The sequence below is a fragment of the Talpa europaea genome, assembly GCF_964194135.1.
Source record: "Talpa europaea genome assembly, chromosome: 10".
Lineage (NCBI taxonomy): Eukaryota > Metazoa > Chordata > Mammalia > Eulipotyphla > Talpidae > Talpa > Talpa europaea.
In genome coordinates this window covers 19,196,425-19,221,031 of record NC_140077.1, presented here as the reverse complement: position 1 = coordinate 19,221,031, position 24,607 = coordinate 19,196,425, and the positions used below count along the sequence as shown (strand labels likewise).

General features: G+C 39.6%; 1 protein-coding gene across 17 annotated transcripts in view; it reads left to right on the top strand.

Moving 5' to 3' along the window:
• GBF1 (golgi brefeldin A resistant guanine nucleotide exchange factor 1) overlaps nucleotides 1–24,607 on the top strand; it is a gene marked incomplete at its 5' end in the record, with an annotated part of 98,191 nt that overhangs the window by 49,412 nt on the left and 24,172 nt on the right. For all 17 annotated transcript variants that reach the window (XM_084245188.1, XM_084245187.1, XM_084245185.1 and 14 more), the window contains 2 exons: nucleotides 18,526–18,657; nucleotides 24,263–24,381. In XM_084245188.1, coding sequence (XP_084101314.1) covers nucleotides 18,526–18,657; nucleotides 24,263–24,381 — 251 coding nt within the window. The remainder of the gene's footprint in view (nucleotides 1–18,525; nucleotides 18,658–24,262; nucleotides 24,382–24,607) is intronic.

Below are 24,607 nucleotides of genomic sequence, written 5' to 3'. Positions count from 1 at the left end.
TTCTGTTCCCCACTCTAGCTCTGGTGAATTCTCTCACCCTCCTGTGCTTCTGACTGTACCCAGTGCCTATATAAATAATTAAATAAATCTTTAAAAAAAATAAAAATAAGCCAACACGCATATGAAAAAATATTCAACATCACTTGTAATCAGGGAAATGCAAATCAAAACTTCAATGAAATATGATCTTACATCAGTGAGAATGGCACATATTTAAAAAACTAGCAATACCAAATGTTGGCGAGGTTGTGGAGAAAAAGGAACTCTCCTGCACTGTTGGTGGGAGTGCAAACTGGTCCAACCACTATGGAGAGCTGTGTGGAGATTTCTTGACCTACTAAACATAGAGCTTCCATATGATCCAGCAATTCCACTCCTAGGTATTTACCCAAAGGACACAGAAACATCAATTCCAAAGAGCACCTGCACCCCTATGTTTATAGCAGCACTATTTACAATAGCTAAGCTTTGGAAACAACCCAAATGCCCAAAAATAGATGACTGGATCAAGAAGATGTGGTACATAATACACCATGGAATATTACTCAGCCTTCAAAAAAGATAAACACATGCAATTTGCAGCAACATGGATGGAGCTGGAAGGGATCATGCTCAGCAAAATAAGCCAGAAAGAAAAAGAAAAATACTGGATAGTCTCACTCATAGCAGGAATCTAGAAAACTTAAATAAGGGACCAGGAAAAAGAATAACTATAAGAAAGAAAATATCAAAATCAACAAACAACTATGAACCAGAGACACTCTATGGGGGGGTGGGGGGTGGGGAAGGGAGGGATTGTATGGGGAATATAAAAATAAAATTTAAATTAAAAAAATAAAAATAAAAATAAAATTAGATAGCTTTTCCTGTATTCCTACAATACAGTTTATGTTATATGCCTAGGACAAAAGAATTACTAGTTGTTTTTTTAACAAAAGCCAGCTATTTCAGTTATCTATTGCTACATAACAAACCATTCCAAAACTCTGTGGCTTAAAACAACCACCATTTTGTTATATCTCACAGTTCCATGGGAACTGTGGCTAGGGCTCAGCAGGGCAGTTCTTCTGATGGTCTCTTTTGGGGTCTCTTTTTTTTTTAAGATTTATTTATTTATTTATACAAGCACTGGGTACAGTCAGAAGCACGGGAGGGTGAGAGAATTCACCAGAGCCAGAGCAGGGAACAGAACAGGCAGACTGACGAAATACACTGCTGAGGGGAGCAGCGGGCGTGGCAGGAGAGGTCTGTCATGCCATGTGGGACCCTCATCGGTGGGCAGGGATTGAACCGGCACTGCAGAGGCTGCGGGCAGCCTTGCAGCCCAGCACTCAACTGCTGCGCCACCAGGGGAGGCCCTGGGTCTCTCTTGCGATTGTAGTGATCTATGGCTGTGATTTAGATGTCTGGCACCGTGTGGCTTCTTTTGATGGGATGTCTCTGTCACCAGGACTTTACCTCATGATCTTTCTCCCACAGGGTAACTTAAATAAACTTTGTGCATGGTAGTTCACATCTCCAAAATGGAAGAAATAGAGCTTCAAAGCTGCTTTAGTGCCTGGGCTTGGAAGTCCCAGATTGTTAATTCCTTTACATTGCATACAGAGCAATCACAGGCCAGATTCAAGGGGAATAGACTTAAACTCTACCTCTTGATTAAAGAAGGCACATATGAGGAGTGGAATTGTGTTAGGACTGTCTTTGGAGGTTAGTTATCATGATGGCATTTATTCATCTGTCCTTACTTTCTTCCTTTTATACTACGTAGTTAACCTAGACTCTCAGGTTCCCACAAGCATCTTTTATCCTATTGATTTCCAATACCAAATAACTATTCATTGCTATAAGTAGAAATTTAGTTGAAGGGGAAGAAACTAATGTTTCCACCTTCCCATTTGCTCTCCTGGGTGAGGCATAATTCTTATGGACAGAGGTTCACTTAAGCGTGAAATACCAGACAAGGCAACAGGTGCAAATTGGTCTTGTTCTCCTGAATTCTGCTTAATCTCCAAAAAGGACAACCTCCCCCTTTCCTCTGCAGTAGAAGTCCAGCCCCTTTCCTCACTATGACTTGTTGTAAGAGCTCCTTGCTATGCTGGCCCAAGTAGAAATGAGAAAGTGTTATTATTTTTTCACGTGCTACTTCTTCCTATCTTGGGTTTACTAACCTCTGGCTTAATTGTTCACCAAGCAAAGATGTATAGTCTTCCTCCCTTTCAGCTTTGTCTGAAGGAAGGCAGCAGGTGATGGAAGGCATAAAAGATGGGAAGGAGAGTTGGTGGGGGAAGTCTTTCAGTCTTTTTTTCACACACTATGGATGTTGCTCAACAGAACGAGTGTGAAATTCAGTTAGAGCCACAGCATGTGTTTCAATTTTCCAGGGAATTTCCTCTTCCTAACTGTAGGCTTAACCCTTTGTTCTGTGTAGTACCAAAAACTATCCAAGAAATATGAAATTAGTTATTTGAAAGAAGGAGAAAATGCAGGATTTCAGAGGACTCCTTTGAGATCTAGGATCTGCAACTTATTTCCTGCCAAATGGCTGTGGAAAAAAATCATGAACTTTGGACTTAGAACTGGGTTCACGTCCCATTTCTACCACTGGATGATCTTGGACAGTTAATTTGATCTATTTGAGCATCCATTTTTCATTTGTAAAACAGAGATTAAAAACTTGTCCTATAGAATTTTTATGAGACTTAAAATGATGTGTGCATGTTACTTTGTACATGCCTATCTTAATAAACGTTTGTTTTTTTCCTGCAATCTTTCCACTGAATTCTGTGGCTATCTGCTTTTTCTTTATCCTGTGCTGCCTTGGGTTTGCCATGTAACCAGTCTCTCACATCTTAGATTTGTTGCTTTTCTCCCTGAATCTTTAACTCTGTGTGTTAGAGGGGAGAAATAATTTCATATGATATATAGTCTCTCTGGAGGGAGTGGGGATTTTACATTAAACTAAGTAAAGGATGACTCTCAAGAATGCTGAGAAGGGTATAAGTCTTGCCTTCCCTGTGTACTTACAATAGTGATAAAATTATTTACTGGTAGAGCTAAAATGAAACATAGAGGTCATCTAGGCTGTTTTACAAGACTATGACTTAGAGAAGGTCATTCTTGTGCAAGGTCTCATGACAGAGTTGTGGAACTAGAGCTCTGACTGACTCATCCATTACTATGGTTATAATTTAACTTTCTTATTTTTTGAAGATTGAGTTGTAAGAACTACCTTTTGTTATATGTGTACTTTCTTCTTCTAAACTGGATCCCTGATTATACTTTTAGTAATGGGGAAGGAAGCACTGTTGAAGCCACATTTAGTGACACTCCTTTAGGGATCATCAGGGTCCCATTAAGGGTTTATCAGTTGCCATCTGAAAATCTCTTCTTTCCCCTAAGGTTACCCAAAGGGCAATGAGGTGGCAGCTCAACTGGCTGTTGATCCTCTGCTCCCAGAATGGTGAGTTAGGAGTCAAGTTTGTTTCTTATGTTCAGTGTCTTCATTCTCCCAAATAATTCCAAGTAGGGATAGCTGACCCCAACCCCCCAGCTCTCTTTCTTTTTTAAAAATTAATTAACACACAATAAACCTATAAATGTTCCCTTGATAAGTTTTAGTAACTGCATAAACCAATATAACCTCCACTTAAAAAATTGTTTTCTCATCACCCCTGGAAAGTTCCCTCATGTCCCTTTAAGTTACCCCACACACTCATACACAAAACCACTTTCTGTGTTCTGTTACTGTAGATTGGTTTTGTTTTGGGACTTCATATAAATGAAATTATATGGGATATACACTTATATATAACTTCCTTTCACTTAGCATATTTTTGGAATTCATCTATGAGGTTGCTTATATTAGTAGTTTGGTTCTTTTTGTTGTTGTTACCGATTTGTTTTTGTTTTACTGAGTAGTATTCAGTATGTGGATAAGCTGGGAGAGAATTTGTCCATTTTCTTATTGAAGGGCATTTGGATTGTTTCCAGTTTTTGTTTATTATGAATAAGGCTGCTATAAACATTGCTGTACAAGTCTTTTTGTGAACGTATGTTTTAGTTTTTGCTGGATAAATATTTGAGTGAAATTACTGGGTCATAGGGTAGATGAGTGTTTAATTTTAAAAGAAACAGTTCTTCAAAGTGACTGTACCATCCAGCTGTATCTTTTCCTCCCCTTGGGACTAGGCTCTTTAAATTGAGGATTTGGCAGGAGAGGAGAACCCACGTCATCAGTTTCCCTGCTGCCAGAGCACAGTGGCTTGAATCGGACACTTAAAAAGCTGTAACAGGTGTTTGAAACCCTACTCCAGCCTCACTATTTGATGCCAGCCCTCCTGAGAGACCGAGCTTGGCCAGCAGAATTCAGACCTAATCTAATTGATGCTGGATTAGAGACTTGCAGGACATGACTACATAATAGTGTATGTACTGTGACTTGGTACATTTGAAGTAGGTAAATGAACACCTTCATGTAGGATGGGTCTTTGGTGTCCCAGCTGCTTTTAGAGTAAGGGGTAGTTAATCTTTGTGTCAAAGGAAAACCCGTCCCCACTCTTGCTTCATTTTCCACCTTTTCTCTTTGAGGCTGTGTGTAGTAGAAGTCAACACTTCCTTTAGTAAAGTTAATATTGTCAAGGGCTTTTAGTCAGGTAAGACTTAGTATCTGTTGTGCCAAATATTATGGGGGATAAATTATGCCCTGGTAACTTCTTTGTATTTTTAAAATCTCTGTCTTACCTAGGCTTTGGGGAACTAATTCTCATGGACTAAAGGTTAATGAAAGAATGACTGTTAGAGTGTGGGTTCCCAAAGTCAAATGACTTCACATTGTAAAGCACATGGTTACTCTTACCATGCTCACTGGGTTTGAAATTGATAGATACATGATTTGCCTTTACAGGGCTGCTCCAACTGAAGATTTCAAAAGAATATGTTCTAATTCCAAATCTTTTATAATAATGGTAGAAGAGTATCTGGGGAGAAGGGAAGTAGGCTCCCCGTATTAGTCTACTAGTCTAGCATATCCACAAATCCTTGGAGAAAGGGAGTTTCAGAATTCAGTCCTACCTTCATAGGTGACCATTCCTTTATTCTTTTTTAAAGATTTATTTATTCATTTACACAAGGACCAGGGTACAGGCCAGATGCACGGGAGGGTGAGAGGATTCACCAGAGACAGAGCAGGGAACAGAACAGGAAGATCGATGAAATACACTGCTGAGGGGAGCAGTGGGCATGACAGCAGAGGTCTGCTGCGCCATGTGGGACCCTTGCCGGCCGGCCAGGATCGAACTGGTGCTGCAGAGGCTGCGGACAGCTTCATAGCACGGCGCTCAACCGCCTGCGCCACCAGGGGAGGCCCGGTGACCATTCCTTTAATCTTAATCTGAATATCTTCCAGACTTAAGTCTTAGAAGCCAGGGCCCATTATTAGGCTATATTATGTAGATGTGATTCTTGGTATGAACTAGACTGAAATTCATAGGCTAAGATTCTAAGATTCTATCAATACCTTTTTTTCTTTTGTCATGTAGTAAAACTGACTTTTTGGTACATGCATCCCTGTAGCTATTGTGGCCACCAGGACACAGAATAGTTTCATCACCTCAGAAAACTCCATTATCCCTTTATAGTTAAACCTTTCCCTCTCTCCTAATCCCTGTTAATCACTGATCTCTTCTTCATCACCATAATTTTATCAAGAAGGTCATAGAAATGAAATCACACAGCATGTAACTTTTTTTTAAAGATTTATTTATTTATTTGCTTGTTTGTTTGTTTGTTTGTTTATTTATTTATACAAGCACTGGGTACAGTCAGAAGCGCGGGAGGGTGAGAGAATTCATGAGTCAGAGCGGAGAGCAGAGCAGGCAGACCGATGAAATACACTGCTGAGGGGAGCAGCGGGCGTGGCAGGAGAGGTCTGTCATGCCATGTGGGACCCTCATCGGTGGGCAGGGATTGAACCGGCACTGCAGAGGCTGCGGGCAGCCTCGCAACCCAGCGCTCAACCGCTGTGCCACCAGGGAGGCCCTCATGTAACGTTTTTTAAAAAGATATTTTTATGCATACAAGAACTAGGGTACAGGTCAGGGGTGTTGGGGGCGGGGGCGGTGAGAGGATTCACTAGAGACAGATTGGGGAACAGAACAGGCAGATCGACTGAAATACACTGTGAAGGGAGCACCGGGCGAGTCAGGAGAGGTCTGCTGCTCCATGTGGGTAGCTCCCTGGTCAGGGATCAAACTACTGCTGCAGAGGCTGCGGATAGTTTTATAGGTTGCGTCTGACCCCTTGTACCACCAGGGAGGCCCGCATATAACTTTTGAGGCTGGCGCTCTCCACAGAGCATAATGCCTTTAAGATTGAGCTAAACTGGTACATAGACTAATAGTTTGTTCCTTTTTCACTACTAAGTAGTATTCCATTGAATGTATGTTACACAGTTTGTTTATTCATTCACTAGTTGAAGAACATCTGGCTTCTCCATTTGGGGCAGTTATGAATAGAGCTATTATAAACATTTATGTACAGGTTTTTATGTGAAGAACATTGGTTTTTATTCTCAAGGATAAACATCCAGAAATGGAATTTCCTGGTTAAAGGGTAAGTAGATGTTTAACTTTATAAGAAACTGTCAAAGGGCCTCCCAGGTGGCGCAGGGGTTAAGTCTCAGCACGATCAAACTATTGGCAGCCACTGCAGCATGAGTTCGATCCCCGGCCAGGGCGCTAACCCACATAGCTGCAGCAGACCTCTCTTGTCTCACCTGCTGCTCCCCTTAACAGTGTATTTCACTAAATCTGCCTGTTCTGCTCCCCATTGTGTCTCTGGTAAATCGTCTCCCCACACACACATGCATCTCTGGCCTACACCCCAGTTCTTGTATGCATAAATCAATCAATCAATCAATCTTTTCTTTTTCTTTTTTTTTTTTTTTAAAGAAACTGTTAAACTGCTTCAGAGTCACTGTACACTTTACATTCCCACCAGCAATGAGAATTCTAGTTTCCCCATGTCCTCTCCAGTACTTGGTATTTTTAGTGTTTTTATTTAAGCCATTCTAGTAGGCAGGTAGTGGTGTCTCCATGTGGGTTAAGCTTGCATTTCCCTAATGCCTAGTGACATCAAACATCTTCTTCATGTACTTATTTGTCATCCATGTATCCTTTTTGGTGGTGTGTCTATTCGTCTTTTGCCCACTTTAATGAATTGTCGGTTTTCTTACTGCTGAGTTTAGGATTTCTTTTTATCTATTATAGATTCCAGTCCTTTATTGGCAATACAGTTATTTGCAAATATTTTCTCTCAGTCAACCACTTGTTTTCTCAGCCTTTTAACAATTTCTCTCAGAGTGAGCAGACATTTTTACTTCTGATGAAGTCCATTGTATCAATTTTTTTCTTTTCTGCATTGTCCTTTTGGTATCACAGCTAAGTACTATTTTGTCTAATCCCAGGTCACAAAGATTTTCCCTATAGTTTCTTCTGAAAGTTATACAGATGCTTTTCACTTACATCGATAACCTATTTTGAGTTAATTTTTGTAGACTATGTGAGGTTTACATTGGGGTTCTTTTTTTCTTTTTTAATGGATGTCCAGTTGTTCCAGCACCATTTATTGAAATCAGTGCCTTTTTAGGGCCTCCCCGGTGGCGCAGCGGTTGAGCGCTGGGTTGCGAAGCTGCCCGCGGCCTCTGCGGCGCCAGTTCGATCCCTGGCTGCTCCCCAGCCACCGGCGGAGGGTCCCACATGGTGTGCAGACCTCTCCTGCCGCCTGCTGCTCCCCTCAGCAGTGTACTTCGGTCCTTCTGCCTGCTCTGCTCCCCGCTCTGGCTCTGGTGAATTCTCTCACCCTCCCACGCTTCTGACTGTACCCAGTGCATGTATAAAAAAAAAAAAAAAAGCAAACAAACAAATAAAATAAATAAATAAAACATGCCTCTATTTAAAAAAAAAAAAAAGAAATCAATGCCTTTTTAGATACCAAATTCTCCTTATGAACTGTATCTTCTTCAGGAATGAAGGAGTTACAGAGAATACTTTCTTGGGTTCCTTCTTTCTCTCCAGGAATCACCTTACTCCTGTTCCTGGTTTCTTTCTGAGTCTTTGTGATTTGGGCTGTTTTTAATGTCATATAATGGAACAGTCATTATTTGTAAGTTGATTGAGCATAAAGTATTTCATTATAAACTGGCCATCCATCACAAGGAAGCATGTGGGCTGTTAAAAAAAATTAACTATGCACTGTGAGCTGGAATGCAACTTTACTAGAATAATGCAGCTTTTGTATTGTGTGCAGTTGGGATAAATGGAGAGACAAAGTGAGAGATAGACAGATGATAGACAGATATTGTTGGGAAAACAGGTGTTAGCTGAACCCGGGTTCTTTTTTATGTTTTCTGAAGTTTGTTTCCTAACCCTTACAGGATTATTCCTCCAGATTAACCTGTCTTGAAGGTTCTCTGGGCACCTTTCAGAGTAAATAATTTGTGACTTCTCTGAGTACTGCTGTTCCCATAAACTTATTTTTTTTCACTGTCCAGCTCACAGATATGTCTTTAGATGGCAAGTGGCTAGAGTGCTTGTCATGGCCCTTGTGGATTACATTTTTGACGCCATTGCCATCGGTAAAATGGGATGTCACCTTATTACAAAGTTCTTGAACCTGCTAGCACAAAAGGTATCTAAGCAGAATAATATTATTCAGTCATCGTGTCAATAAGAATTTATAATATACTGCTATAGAAATCATTTCCAACCATTGGGGAGAGGTAAATAAGTAGGATTCTGTACACAGAGGTTTTTTAACAGTCCTGTAACTGATTCTCTGATTCTTCTCCAGAAGCTTTGCCTACTGATGCTTCAGTCGTTTCATCATGTATAGTACTTGCTAATATCAATTCAGGATTTAGCTCTTTTTTTATTTCCTTTAACTTCCCTTCAGGGACCCTAGAGGAGACCTGACGGGGGTAATTGATAATAAACCTATAGTTGTCTTCTCTTCTTACTACCATTGAACAACAAAAAAATTTTACTAGACTGTGAGAAGGAATTTGTATTGAAAAAGTTGCCTCAGAGCATAATGGCTGCATGAAACTGGGGTGAATTATTCTGCTTCAAAGTTTTTAATTTCTCCTGGGCTTTCAAATTGCCTGCTTAAGTTTCAGCTTGGTCTTGTACAATGCATGCAGAAAGTGGCAAAGCAGTGTAAAGGACCGCAGCAGCCCTGTTTTGCCTGTATGTTACAACCTAATTGCTTTCCTTTCAATATGTGCCAATTTCCTCCAGCAGGAAGAGAACTAGTGTTTTACAGTTGATGCTCAGCAAACTTGTACTCTCAGTAAGACATGGATCAGTTTGTCCTTGGACCTCTGCAATACATTTGAGGCCAGTCCCTGTGGGCCTCGTTTAGCCCTCCTGGCCTTATTAAAGGGACCTTGCTTTTTCTTCTTGGATTAGGAGGGAACCTGGGCAAACCTGATGCTTAATTTGTGTGGGAGCACTAAAATCAATAAGGGTTTATCATTGGATAGGAGGAGGAAGGGTTCATAAGAAACTTCAATTCTAGGATAGTTGAGTTATAAATTTTTATTTGCCATCCAAGTTGTAGAGTTAATATATCTAGTAGTAATCTTACAGCAATAGTATGGTATAATATTTAAGAATATAATGCAGTACTTAAGAGCATGGATTTTGGAGTCAGAACAGTCCTGGGCTTAAATTCTGTCTCTTTTACTTATTGTGTAACCTTGCACAAGTCTCTTTATCTCTTAAGGCCTTGGGTATTTCTTTATCAACAAAATGGGGACAGTAACAGTATTTCTCAGGGTTATTGGGAGATACAATAAATAATTTATATATAACAATTATGCTTAATAATCTTTGTAACTGTTGCTGATGTCTGAAGCAAATTAAGATTGATGTCCTGAGTAATAGTATGGGATTCTTTTTATAAAAGTATGGATAGCAGCTCCTAGCAAGCAAGCCAAACTGACTATTTAGCAGGAATGCCGAAGGTGTGCAGCTCATTTCTAATCAGGATTCATGAAATCATATTGAGAAGGTTATGCAATAAACTATTTGCCTATTTGTATGCTTCCTTTTACTGCCTGTCTTGTCTCCTGAAAATGAAGGCTAAATCTGACCTCAGGCAGATTAGAATGACTACTTAACATGAGGTGATAAAAGTGAGGATTTCAGGAGCAGTTTTACTAAAAGTTTTACTAAAAGCTTTCTATTGAGTCTACATATGCTATAGGTATTTCAATCCTGAAAAAAATATATCCTCATCCTATCTTCTTCTCCTTTCCCTAAGTCCTTGTTATAGGGACAGAGAGGTAGCCAAGATTTTGACAAAGTGTTTGAGCCTAGAGCATATGTAAATGCCAAGCCTTTTTCTTTCTTGGTCATCTTGAACCTTTTTGGGCCAGATATTTAGGAAGAAAGGGTTCTTACGTCATCTCTGACTTATTAGGCACCTTTTGATCATGACCGTTCTACAAATTACTTATCAAAGACAGTTTAGGGGGTAATATAAAATTGTGATTTCTAATCTGTGGGGTTTTCAGACTTCCATAAAACTCCAAGATGTATTCAGGAACTACTCATGTATTTTCAGAGAGCGTATTATCAGAGTGTATTATCAGAGAGTATTAGTTAAGGTTTCTTTTTTGCTTTATTACTATTAGTCATTTTTTAAAAAAAAAAAAGATGTTGGAGGGGCCTCCCTGGTGGTACAGGGGTTAAAGTCTCAGCGCTATCAGGCTATCACCAGCCATTGTGGCATGAGTTCGATTCCCGGCCAGGGAGCTAACCCACATGGCACAGCAGACCTGTCTCGCTCACTTTTCCCCTAATCAGTGTATTTCAGTAGATCCATCTGTTCTGCTCCCCACTCTGTCTCTGGTGAATCCTCTCACCCTCCCCGCCCCACACGCACACCTCTGGCCTATACCCCAGTTCTTATATGCATAAATAAAAATAAAATCTTTTATTTTTTTAAAAATGAGGTTGGGTTGGACTTAGAGGGGTAGACCAAACTGAAAAATGGATACTTACTGAAGGAGTTTTCAAGACTCAAGTATTAGAAATAATTTGCTTTTCTTAGTATTAGATTGTTCGTACTTTTATCTTCTGCTTGCCCTAGGTGGACTCATGGATCCATCTTGCACTTGGATGCAATAGTGATTAAGCCATCACTAAATTGCATCTCTTTCTAAAGGTCATAATATCAAAGATAATCTCCACACACACAGTACCCCCAGCCTCCTCTACCCTCCCCAGCCCCCACATACCCTGCTATACCTATTCCTGGATATAACATAGTCAGAAAATTAGATTATGAGGACCTAACACTTTCTCCTAAAATGGAATATTGCAAGCATAGACCAAAAAAAAAGCCAGAAAACCACAAAGCTTTTTGTGCTCAAATAATTTTGTCCTGTGTTTCTGAAATCAGAAATGTCAACAGGGTATAAATAAAGTAGACCTCTGTTTTATCATGCTCAGATGTACAAGTCTGTTATACATAAACCACCTTGTTAATGATATTCTGCCTCTAGGAACATGAGCCAATATTTGCAAGATGAGGAACTAATTTAGGAGCAGGCTGGTGACCCTCTAGAAAGCAAGAAGGGGAAAGTAGGCTCTGAGGGCAAAAGGGTCAAGACAGGCATTTCTGAAGCCAAGTGATGTTGAAATAATATACCACAGGCCTTTTTCCTTGTCAGCATAATCCAATTGAGAATGCCCAACTGCCCCTGATAAGAGTCACTCAGGAGTGAAGATAAGAGTCACTCACTACCAGGGAAAGCAGCTTATGTGTGCATTTTGGCTCAGGAATGTCCCAGCCCAATGCTGGCCAAAATGAGAAAAGGCTGCTGCGGGCTGGAGAATACATCATCTTCCTGGGAGGATGATGGCTGCTCCACTGTAGGCTAAGAAGAGTATTCCCTTTTGTCCCTAAAAAGAGCTTGTCACACATGGAGGCCTTTGACATAGATCATCAGAGGATGGCAGGCCTTACCTGAAAAGAGAAACCAGAACTCATCTCCTTTTGGAAGGGTTGCTTCATCATATGAGAAATGAGGAGACTTGGGAGACATCTGTAGGTTCTTTTTTGTTGTTAAGATTTATTTATGCATACAAGAACTGGGGTACAGGCCAGAGGTATGGGGGGTGAGAAGATTCACCAGACTGAGTGGAGAGCAGAACAGGCGGATTCACTGAAATACACTACTGAGGGGAGCAGTGGGCCACACAGGAGAGGTCTGCTGCACTATGTGGGTTAGCTGCCTGGCCAGGGGTGGAACTAGTGCTGCAGTGGCTGCCGATAGCTTGATAGCACTGAGACGTAACCCCTGCACCACAAGAGAGGCCCCTGAAACTTCAGGGCAAACTGAAACTTGTCTGTTTTAATGTTATAATATTGGGAAGTGACTTCTTGTTTACTGGTGTTGAGCAGTGTATGAGCAGAATACCATCAAGACATCTCTGAAGGGCTTTACTTTGGTTTGAAGTGGCCTGTATGCTTCTCCAGACATAATTTAATAATTCTTGTTTAATTATTCTTATTTGGCTCTGACTGGCCAGAACTTGGATCTGGTTTTAATTTTAGAAGCAGGTGGCCTAGTCCTAGAAGGATCACAAGTATTCAGTGGGTAACTGGATTTCCCCTTCTTACTGTACCCATATCTTTTTTTTTTTTCTTTCCATCTTAGAATATGAACCAGTCACCTTCAGAGCACCCCTCTACCTGAGCTGCACTCTCTGTTTACTGGACTGTTTGTGCCTTAAGGTTGACAGTCTTCCAGGGTGGGAATTTTGGCTGCTTTGCAGGGGTGTCAAATGTCTCCTTGGTTGTGAAATTACTCAGCTTGCTTACTATGATCAGTAAGCTGCTGAAGGACTCAGGTAGCTCTTCTCACTCTTCTGAAAAAGACATAGACAATTGAATCTCAGTCCCCAGGCAAACCTGGCCAGAAACTATCTTTCTGGTTTTGTAGGAAGCAGTCATGTTGAATGGTTAAGAGCATGAATTGTAGTCAGTTATCTTGGATTAGATCCCCATTTCCATCATTTACTAGTTGTAGATTACCTATCCTTTCTACCTATACATCTTCAAAAAAAAGGGATAATTATAAAGAGAGAAGATACATAAAATACATAAAAGCACATGGCATGGCAAAAAGTACATGGTAGCTACATGGTTGCTGCTGTTATTATCTTTATCTCTTCTAAAAGGAGGATGAATATTTCAGTTACTCATTTAAAAAAGGAAACCTATTTCTTTCTTTGATAACTGTGTATATTGTGAAGAAAGCTGAAGCCCTCAGAAATTAAAAGAACTGTCCCAAATTGCACCATACATAAATAACAACCACCAATTACCTTGGCATTTATCCTTCACCCTTATCCCTTTTAAGTTTAGGAATCAAAGATAGAAAGCTTATCTTTGATATTTTTGATATTTACTTAAATCTTAAGAAATAAACCAAATTTATAGTACCTTACAGTATTGCAGACTCTACAACTTAAAGATTAGAATAGTATCTTAGTTTATTAAACACTTTATTCCATGCATTGTACCATGTGTTTTGAATTGATTAAATGAGATAATGTATATAAATTGCTGAGCACTGTACCAGGCACATAGTGTATGCTCAATAAATGTTAGCTGCTGTTATTTATTTGTAAATGTAGTTAATTTTAGTTCTATAACACCCATTTTACAGATGATAAAATACAGATGCAGAAAAATTAAGTATCTGTTGTACAGCTGCAAACCTGGGATTTGAATCCTACGCTCCATATAGGCCATGTTTTTGCCTAGTGCCCTCAACTTCTACTCCTAGTTCCAAACTGTTTTTGTGACTGCAAAATTATGTAACCTCCCTAAATGATCGTAACCTCACTTGAAAATTAATTTTTGTCCCTGTTTTAGTATAATATCCTAGGATTTAGAGGGTATTGTAGAAATATATTTGAAAAGTAGGGTTTCTTTTCTGGAATACTTTTACATGAAGTGTCATTCATAAACCATTTTATGCCCACAAACGACTGCTTGATACACAATGAGATATATGTGGAAATTGAGATAAAGCATTTAGAAATTTTTATAATAACTTGACAATAATTATATGTATGTTGATCATAATAATATAAAGTAGAATTTGTGTTATGTCTTTGTTTTTCATTTCTTTTTTTTTTTAGTAATTTGTTTTATTGCAGTTTATAAATCTATGAGTCTGTTATGGGTTAACATAAAGGGAAAAAATCTGGCTTAGTTTGAAAAACACTGTTCATTCTAGAGGATCATATGAGCATTTTATCAGGATCATGTATTGAAATTTATGTTTTTTTAATTACATGTTATAAAGAGGTACCCCTTAAATCAGGAATTTCCTGATTTAAGTGGCACCTCCCCTGCTGTGTCCCCATCAGCACCACCAAAAGCTACAGGAGTTTCTCCTGTTTCAGCTCTGATGCTTCTGTCACTCAACAGTTAAACTTAGAGATCAAAACTCCTTTTCTGCCTAGGGAAAACTCTCTTGGGAAAATTAATTTTATATACCAAGATTCTTATTTTTGGGGGGAGAAGAGGGATAAGAGAGGGAGGGTAATAATGAAGATGGACTCATTTAAACATCTAGCCTGTTTTTCCATTATGGAGTTTCCATGAAATATTGACTCACAGAATGAAAGTGTTGAAATTAATGTATTTTAGCAGTCATAGATTCCAACTACTTAATTTGACAAGTGGGCTTAGATATTTTATTTCTCACTATTGGTAAGAATGTGACTATGATCCCATTTCCTTTGACTGGGCAAGGGTCAGTGAGATCCATATCCATTTCCAGAGAATTTTTTTAAGATTTATTTATTCATGCATAAAAGACCTGGGGTGTAAACCAGAGGTGCAGGGGCGGTGAGAGGATTCACCAGAGACAGAGCGGGGAGCAGAACAGCCAGATTGACTGAAATATACTGCTGAGGGGAGCAGCGGGCAAGACAGGAGAGGTCTACTGTGCCATGTGGGTTAGCTCCCTGGCTGGGGATGCTGCAGTGGCTCTGGGTGGGATAGCTTCATAGTGCTGAGACTTAGCCCCTTGCACCACTGGGGAGACCCTCCAGAGAATTCTTTATGGGACTTTGTGAAGCTTCTGTATGGTGTCACTTCTGACCCCTCCATTCTCTCAGTGCCATGGTGAGCTCTTTCATGTTATGAAATGCAAGATTAGCAAATCAAACCTGCAGTATGTAAAAAGAGTAATAGATACTACTAAATGGAGTTTATCCTGGGAATGTAAGACTGATTCAATATCTCAAAATCATTGAATCTACCATATTAATATTTTTAAAGATGAAAACTCACATTTTCATGTCAACTGTTGAAGAAAAGGCACTTGACAAAATTTAACATCCATTCATGATAATGAACATCTAAAAAAAAGTATGACTAACATTCTACCTTATAGTGAAATACTGAATGCATTTATCCTAAAATTGGGAATAAGGCAAGGTGTCCAGTTTCATATTCCTGAAGCCCTACTGAGTACAGGGGACAAGAAAGGGAAATATAAAAGGGGTCAATTGTGTAGTGAGGATAGAATTGTATTTTTAGTGGTGAACTTACGTAGTATATACGTGTTGATTTTAAATGATGCAAACCTGAAATTTATGTAATATTTTAATGCAGTGTTATGCCAGTAAAAATTTAAATAACATAAAATATGATTGAGCTCAAAAAGATAAAGAAGGAAATAAAAGGCTCGTGAATTGTAAGGAATAAATAAAACTGCCATGATTTTCAGATAATACAATTATATATGTATAGAACCCAAAAGACTGTTTAAAAAAATAAGTCCTAGAACTAAGTGAGTTTAGTGAGGTCACAGGATACAAGGTCAGCAGCAAGTCAATCACATTTCTGACAATGAGCATCTGGAGCCTGAAATTAGAGCACAATACCATTTACAAACATATCAAATCAAATTCAATATTTAGGAATCAGTCTAACAAAACATACACAGAACCTGTATGCTGAAAACTACACTATGCTGAAGAAAGAAATCAATATCTAAATAAATGCAGAGACATACCATGTTCATGAATAGATAGGTACAATATAGTAAACATATCATTTATTCCAAAACTGATCTATAGACTTTATCAAACTCCCAAAAAGCATTTCTATATAGACAATATAGGCATCATGCTGAGTGGAAAGAAGCCAGTCTCAAAATATACTGTGTGAGTCCATTTCTGTGACCTTCTTGATAAAACTTTGGTGATGAAAAGTCATCAGTGGTTGACAGGGATTAGAAGAAAGAGAGAGGTGTGACTACAAAGGGAAAACAGAGGGAGTTTTCTGGCGTGATGAAACTGTTCTGTATCTTGATGGCCATAATGGTTATAGAGATATATGTGTGTTAAAATTCATAGGACTATATACCAAAAACAGTCAGTTTTACCAAAATAAAACATTTAAAAACAAACAAAAAAAAGAGGCAGACTTCATATGGACTTGGAAGTGTCAAACTTTGGCTTAAGATTGCCCTAGTCTTTTACCACAAAGGAAGATATGAACCAAGTATAATTACAACAACTAGATGAAAACTCAAAAACTCTGTTTCTTGCTTTACTTTTCAAAGATTTTTTCCCCATCTAGATGTTCATCTCAAATATATCAAAATCACTGGGTTTTTTAAAGTGACAGACCCAATTGTATGGAATACCTTTGTGTTCCTAAAGCAGCAAGACTAGATAACTTAAAATTTTTTATTTGCTTTTTAAAAAGTATTTTACATATTTCAGCTTTTACAAATATTCTTACCCTTACATTTCAATCATCTATCACTCCTCTCACACACAGATGTTTTTCTGTAGTTGGTTGTTTTTTTTTTCCCCGATTGTACATCTAGGTGGGGGTAGTGGAGAACGGGAAGCAGGTTTTATACAGCTGATGTGATCACTGTACAGACAAGCTTGGAAAATGCTACCCAATCTGCCAATTAATTAAAGCATTAATCTGAGGAGCAGCCGGGTCCAAGGAATGTTTACCCAGAGAGAGGGGAGTGGTAGGAATGAGTAAGACGCTTCCTGCATATGTATGGAAAAGAAAATGCTTAGGAAATCCAGCTTCCTTTTGTTTCTAAAGGTGGGCAGCCTTAACCTTGTTCACATCCCTAAATCACTCTGGGCTATTTAGGAAGCCTTTTAAGGAACTGGTCTCTGAAAGATGAAAGCACCACAGAATCTAGAAAAACAAACCCCAGGAGCAAGTCCTGTGTGATGTAGTTTCTTAGCTCTGGAATGAAATCTTCCAAATTCAGGAGTATATGTTGGTAATAGGTAGAACAGGTGTAATTTTTTTTTTACAGCTCTTGGAAATATATATGGAGACTGGACTCAAATCCCAATTCTGCTTCTTATTAGCTGTATGTTTTAGGGTCAATCATGTATCTTATCTAAGCTTCATTTTTTTCATCTGTAATATAAAGATTGTGACTTCTCCCTTCATCTTAGGGCATTTTGCTCTAAGTAGAAAGAAGGCTAGAGAGTGGTTAGGACCCACCGAGATTATAAACTGCCTCTGTGAGTAGGGACTCGGCAACCTTTGTTCTTTTTATTTTTATTTTATTTTTTTTTTATAGAGGCATGTTTTTATTTATTATTTATTTTATTTGTTTGTTTTGTTTATACATGCACTGGGTACAGTCAGAAGCGTGGGAGGGTGAGAGAATTCACCAGAGCCAGAGCGGGGAGCAGAGTAGGCAGAAGGACCAAAGTACACTGCTGAGGGGAGCAGCGGGCGGCAGGAGAGGTCGGCAGGAGAGGTCTGCGCGCCATGTGGGACCCTCCTCCCGTGGCCGGGGAGCAGCCGGGGATCGAACCGGCGCTGCAGAGGCTGCGGGCAGCTTCGCAACCCAGCGCTCAATCGCTGCGCCACCGGGGAGGCCCAACCTTTGTTCTTTTTAATCTTATTTTCAGCAAGGGACTATAAATCTCAGGGTTTCCCCTCACCTTCCTGGGATGTGCTACGTTCTTTATCTCTAAAAGAAGTAACTTTGACCATAATAGCAAAAGACATGACAGCAACCCCCTGAGGAACCTCTTTGACTACTTGACTGTGCTCAAGATGAAGTTCACCTGGGCAACCCTAGGGAGAGTGATAAAATGCACATGGAAATTGACCCAGCAATATTGGATGATATTAAATTATAATTTTTTATAAACTGTGGTAAAATATATTTAACATAAAATCTTGGCCATTTTATTTTTTAACCTTTAAGCATAACTTTTTTTTTAAAGCTTCTCAATTTTTCAGAGCTATATACCAAAAATTTTTACAATAAAATGATATATAATGTCTGGGATGTGATTCAAGGTAATCCAGAGGGAGGAAGGTTGACCCAGCATCTAAAATCTCTAGCCTTGTAACTCAGACAAGAAGGGCCTTTTTCTAGGGGATAGTTTTTTGTTAGATGGCATCTTTTCATTCCTATTTCTTTTCTTGCAGAACTCTCAGAAATTGAGCCCAATGTGTTCCTGCGTCCATTTTTGGAAGTGATTCGTTCTGAAGATACCACTGGCCCTATCACTGGACTGGCACTCACCTCTGTCAACAAATTCTTGTCCTATGCACTCATAGGTAAGAGCTTACCATTTGTTGGATAACCACAACATTTCCTACCTCTCTGATGCCTTTAGACAATTAGCTGGAGAGGCCAGAAAGTTTTTCGTAGCCATGTATTTCTTCGTAGAAGAGAAATAGGATTGTTATTGGCTACTCATCTTCCTAACTGATTCAGATTGTACAGAATGGGGAGGGAGAAAGTTTTTCTTTGGACTCAGGTTTCTTTGTTCTTTGGAGCAAGTTAAGGGTATTGTGCTCTTGGAGGTTTGATTTTTTTTAAAAAAATTTTTCAAATATAATGCATGCTTATTGTAAGAAGATAAACAATAAAGAGGTATCTAAAAGAAAAGCTAATGGTCTCTCTATCTTTTTCATCGCCTCTCCTCCTTCCTTAGGTAAATAGTGTTAACAGGTTGGTTTGAATCTTTCTATACCTTTCTTTACATCTCTAAATATATATAAAGTACTACATTTTTTTTCAATGCATAAAAAAACTGGGATGTAGGCCAGAGGTGCGGGTGATGAGAGGATTCACCAGAGACAGAGTGGGGAGCAGAACAGGCAGATTCACTGAAATATACTGCTGAGGGGAACAGCAGGTGAGACCAGAGAGGTCTGCTGTGCCATGTGGGTTAGCTCCCTGGCCAGGGATCGAACATAGGCTACAGTGGCTGGCAATAGCTTGATAGGGCAAGACTTAACCCCTGTGCCACTAGGGAGGTCCAAAGTATACCTTTAAAAAGAAAGAAAACAGGATTATGTGCTTACATATTTCTTGGTTTTGTTTTGTTTTTTTTTTTTTAAAGATTTATTTATTTATATAAGCTTCTGGGTACAGTCAGAAGCGTGGGAGGGTGAGAGAATTCACCAGAGCCAGAGCGGGGAACAGAACAGGCAGACTGACGAAGTACACTGCTGAGGGGAGCAGCGGGCATGGCAGGAGAGGTCTGCAAGCCATGTGGAACCCTCGCCCGGCGGCCGGAGATTGAACCAGCGCTGCAGAGGCTGCGGGCAGCTTCGCAACCCAGCACTCAACTGCTGCGCCACCGGGGAGGCCCCATATTTTCTTGTTTTTACTCAATAGTGGTAACTTAGAAAGATATACATAACTGCAGTTTTATTCATGCAGTTTTATTAAAACATAATTGACAATGTTAGTTATAACATTAGTTAAGGATATATAACAAAGTAGATTTGATGTATGTTGCAAAATGATTACCACAGATGTTTAGTTAACATTCATCACCTCATACAGTTACACATTTTTTTTCTTGTATGAACTTTTAATAAATACTCTCTTAGCAACTGTCAAATGTACAATGCAATATTGTTAACTATAATCATCACAGTGTGCACTACAACCCTGGAACTTAATTTATCTTGGAACTGGAAGTTTCTGTGTTCTTTTTTTATTGTGGCAAAATATATATATTCTAAAATTTGCCATTTTAATAATTTTTAAGTATATGATTTAATGGCATTATTTGTGCAAACATCATCACCATCTATTTCCTGAGCTTTTTTTATCACACCAAAAAGAAACTAGCCATTAAACAATAACATACCATTTCTTCCCTCTCTTAGCCCCTGGTAAGATTTTCTTTGTTAATAGCTATATAATTTTCATAGTGTAGCTATAACACACTTCATTTAATCATTCCCTTATTAATATTTAATATTTAAGTTATTTCCTATTTTGATCCATTATAAGTAATGTTGAAATATGTATCCTTGATCACGTGTCCTTATTTATTAATTTTCCGTCTTTTCTGTCTGTGTGACTGATTCCTGTCCTTGAAATTTCTGAATTAGAAGCTACATGCATGTCAAATTTTCATAGGTACTGCCAGGTTGTTTTCCCTTAATACTGCAGCATTTGCCCTTCCAACACTGGTATTTGAGAGTTTTCACCTCCTTGTCCCATCAGCAGCACTGAATATTATCAGTATTCTTTATTTGTGTTAATTTGTTGGAGAAAAAAACTTTAATTTTGTTGTTTCTATTCCCTTGAGGCTGAACATTTGAATTTCCTCTCCTTTGGCTGTTTTTTTATTGGCTTGTTTTGTTTTTCTTACTAATTTGTAAGAAGCTTTTTGTATAGTGGAAAACATTAAAAATGTTTTCTCCCAATCTAGCCTAAATATTTTTTCCAGTCCATTATTTATCTCTGAATTTGTTTATGGGTTTTAGGGGGGATTCCTTTTTAGTTGGTCTTGTCAATAAGGATCCTGAATTCCTTTTCCCCTATTGCCAGTCCATGTGCAAGGGGGAAGAACACAGAAAACAGACAGCTGTCTTTGTTTCTAAGTAGGGAGACAAGAAAAGGGGTGGCTCAGGCTGTAGCTAGCCAGAAAGGAAAATGGCCTTCATTAGGGCAAGAAAATCCTGCATCTTCTCTAGAAAGTTGGATTGCTTAGCTGAGGCATACAGGATCCTGAGCAGGAATCTTGGGTGCCAGCTAGAATCTAAGTAGGTGCATCAGCCTCTCCAGACACCCTAGTCCTAGCTTCATAGTTTTCCTAAGCAAAAAATCGGGTCCAGCTACTTCAGCCTTGCTCTGAGCACCACCTGCAGGTCATCTCTCTTCACAGTCTCCAGCAGCTGTCCTCTGTGCCTTTCCCCTTTGTTCTCTTGTGAGTGTTATTCTTTCCTTTTTCTGGGCTTGGCAGACAACCTGGTCACTGGAGACCTCAGGCCAGCTGGTCATTGGAGTTTTCTGTGGTGGGAAAAGAGAATAATGGTGTGGTGATTGCAGTGGCCATGAAAAAAGGAGCAGGAAGGAGTATATGAAAGCCAAAAGGCAAAGATGGGAATGGCAAATTTCCCTGTAGTCTGTTCCTGAATGTCCAGGAAAGGACATTCTGAGGAAGGGGTCCTAAGAAAGACAAAATCTGCTAAGTAAGCCAAATCCAAACTATTTTGTTTAAAAAAGAAACTATCCCCCACCCCTCAATCCTGTAATCCAAGGCTTTTCTTTGGCTCACACAGCAACCAGACCAGGGTTTGTGAAACTGATTGCATGGTTTGCTGGCAGTCTGTTCCTATGGTTCTAAAGGCCTCTATATTTTTTAGAAAATTAATTTTGATATTTCATTCAAGCTCAGAGGATAAGAACTACAAAAAGATCAGTAGACCTTAAACTACTTTAATAGGGAGATTATTGAGAGGGGAAGAAATGAACCCCCAGCAACCTTGGGAGGTGGGATCAAGGCTGCTTGTTAGTCACTGAGCTCCTATACAATACTAAGAAGGACCTGGATTTCCTGTGCAAGGAAGGGTCCTCCTATGGATGCTGGAGGCCTCAATAAGGAATGTTAGCAGGGCTGTGAGAAAGCATAGGATTTTCTGTGTTGATGTGGGAGCAAAAAGGAATGACAAAAGGAGCTGGATGGTCCTCTCTCTCTCTCTCTCTCTCTCTCTCTCTATATATATATATATATATATATATATATATATATATAAAATAGTGAAATTGGCTTCCTTTTGCATGATCTCTTAAGTAGCCACCCTTGATGCTGAGTACAGGTATGGCAAAAATTTCTTTGACTAAGTATCAGAAACTTGACAGAGGAGACAGATGAAAGCTACTAATTTTTGTAAGAAAAATGTTCTGGGGCCTTCCTGCTAGCACAAGAGATTAAGTCTCAACACTATCAAGCTATCTGCAGCCACTGCAGCACAAGTTAAATCATCGACCAGGGAGCTGACCCACATGGCGCAGCAGACCTCTCCTGTCTGGCCCACTACTCCCCTCAGCCGTGTATTTCAGTAGATCTGCTTGTTCTGCTCCCTTACTCTGTCTCTGGTGAATCCTCTCACCCCACCCCCTGCATCTCTGGCCTACACCCCAGCTCTTGTATGCATAAATAAGTAAATCTTTAAAAAAAAAAAAAAGGGAAAAAAAATGTTCTGATTTCTCAGCCAGCCCCTGAACTGTTGGCTCAGAAACTCTGTTTAATTCAGGTACTAGGAAAGAGAAAATTGTAAGAATGCCTTCTAATTCCCACCACTTAAAATTAGGAGGTACTTCTGCTTTACATCGTGCCACCTCTGGAGCAACTTTCTCTGTTACTAACAGTTTTATCAGGTCCCTACCATTTTTTTCCTGCTTATGCAATTCTGTAGGACCCTTGTAGACCTTGATGAAGTTCACTCCGGCTATTCCTTGTGGGTGCTTAATATATGAATGACAGCAGGGTTACTCCCTTGATAACATTTGTGTTATTTTCCAGCATAATACTGGTTATTTGACCTCTGGCTTCCCCCCTCTTTTTATTCAGTTGAAATTCTCCCTTCTTCCTACTCGCCAGTTACCCAACCTCCAGTACTATTTAGTTTGTCTCTTTTCTTTCCTAATGTCCATTTTTTTAAAAGATTTATTTATGCATTCAAGAACTGGGGTACAGGCCAGAGGTGTGGGGGTTGAGAGGATTCACCAGAAACAGAGCGGGGATCAGAACAGCAGATTGAAATACACAGCTGAGGGGAGCAGCGGGCAAGTCAGGAGAGGTCTGCTGTGCCATGTGGTTAGCTCCCTGGAAGGGGATCAAACTCATGCTGCAGTGGCTGCGGATAGCTTTATAGGTTGCGTCTTAACCCCTTGTACCACCAGGGAGGCCCCTAATGTCCATTTAGATAAGCTGTTAATAGAACTTTTGCTCCATGTCATATTGTTTTAAATAAGAATAGAATCAAAGTAGGAAGTCTGATTTGCTGAAATGTAGCACTGAGATATGAGTATTGAAAGCAGTGACTGTCCCTCCCTACACGTTCAGTTGCTCCTGAACACAAAATTCCAAAATCAACCAGAGTGAGTGGGAAGTTGTGTTGAAAGAGAAAAATCTGAAGAGAGAAAGACTTCAATCTTGGCATTCAAAGTTCTGACCTATTTGACCCTTACTCTGAGCCAAAAACTCATTTCCATGCCCTTTCTTTATAAAATGATTGGCTTGGGCTTCCCTGTTGGCACAAGAGGTTAAGTCTCAGCACTATGAAGCTATCCACAGCCACTGTAGCATGAGTTCTATCCCTGGCTAGGGAGCTAACCCACATGGTGCAGCAGACCTCTCCTATCTTGCCAGCTGCTCCCCTCAGCAGTGTATTTTAGTCAGTCCACCTGTTCTGCTCCCCACTCTGCCTCTGATGAATCCCCTCACCACCGCCCCCCACACCTCTGGCCTATACCTCAGCTCTGTATGGATAAATAAAATGTCTTTTAAAAAATTAAAATAAAATGAGTAGCTTTACAGTAGTGATTCCCAAAGTATAGTCCCCTGACCAGCAAGAGGAACTTCACCTGTGATCTCATTAAAAATGCAAATTATTAGGCCCCACTTATAGATCTCCTAAATAAAAAATTCTATAACTGGACACAGCAGTTTGTATTTTTAATAAGCCCTCCAAGTGATTCTGATACATGATTAAGTTTGAGAACCATTGTTTTACACAATGGCTTCTGTGCTGAGATGCTCACTAAAGCTGATTTCAAAACTCTCAGATAACTCAAGGATCCATGGGTTAGGGAATCATAGAGTAAAAAAGTGAAGTCTAAGACAGGATGTCTTGCATTTTCTCTCTCTCCTGTTCACATCATTTAGTCTTTCCTTTTTCGCTGGAGCAGATCCTGCTCATGAGGGCACAGCAGAGGGCATGGAGAACATGGCAGATGCTGTCACCCATGCCCGTTTTGTGGGCACCGATCCTGCCAGTGATGAGGTTGTCCTGATGAAAATCCTTCAGGTAAATGGAGGGGAAGAGCATAATTAGGCTAATGGCCAGGAGTTGATGTCATGACTCTACTTTCCTGAGTCTACCTGCTTCATAAAGATGTGTTTTGACTTGACTGAGGCTTAGGGAGCTACTTTTTCCAAGCAAGCAGCTCCTATACCAAAAGCAAGAGCTCTTTCTAAGAAAAATAATTAAAACTTTTTTTAAAATGCTATCAAATATTGGAAGCCCTTATTAC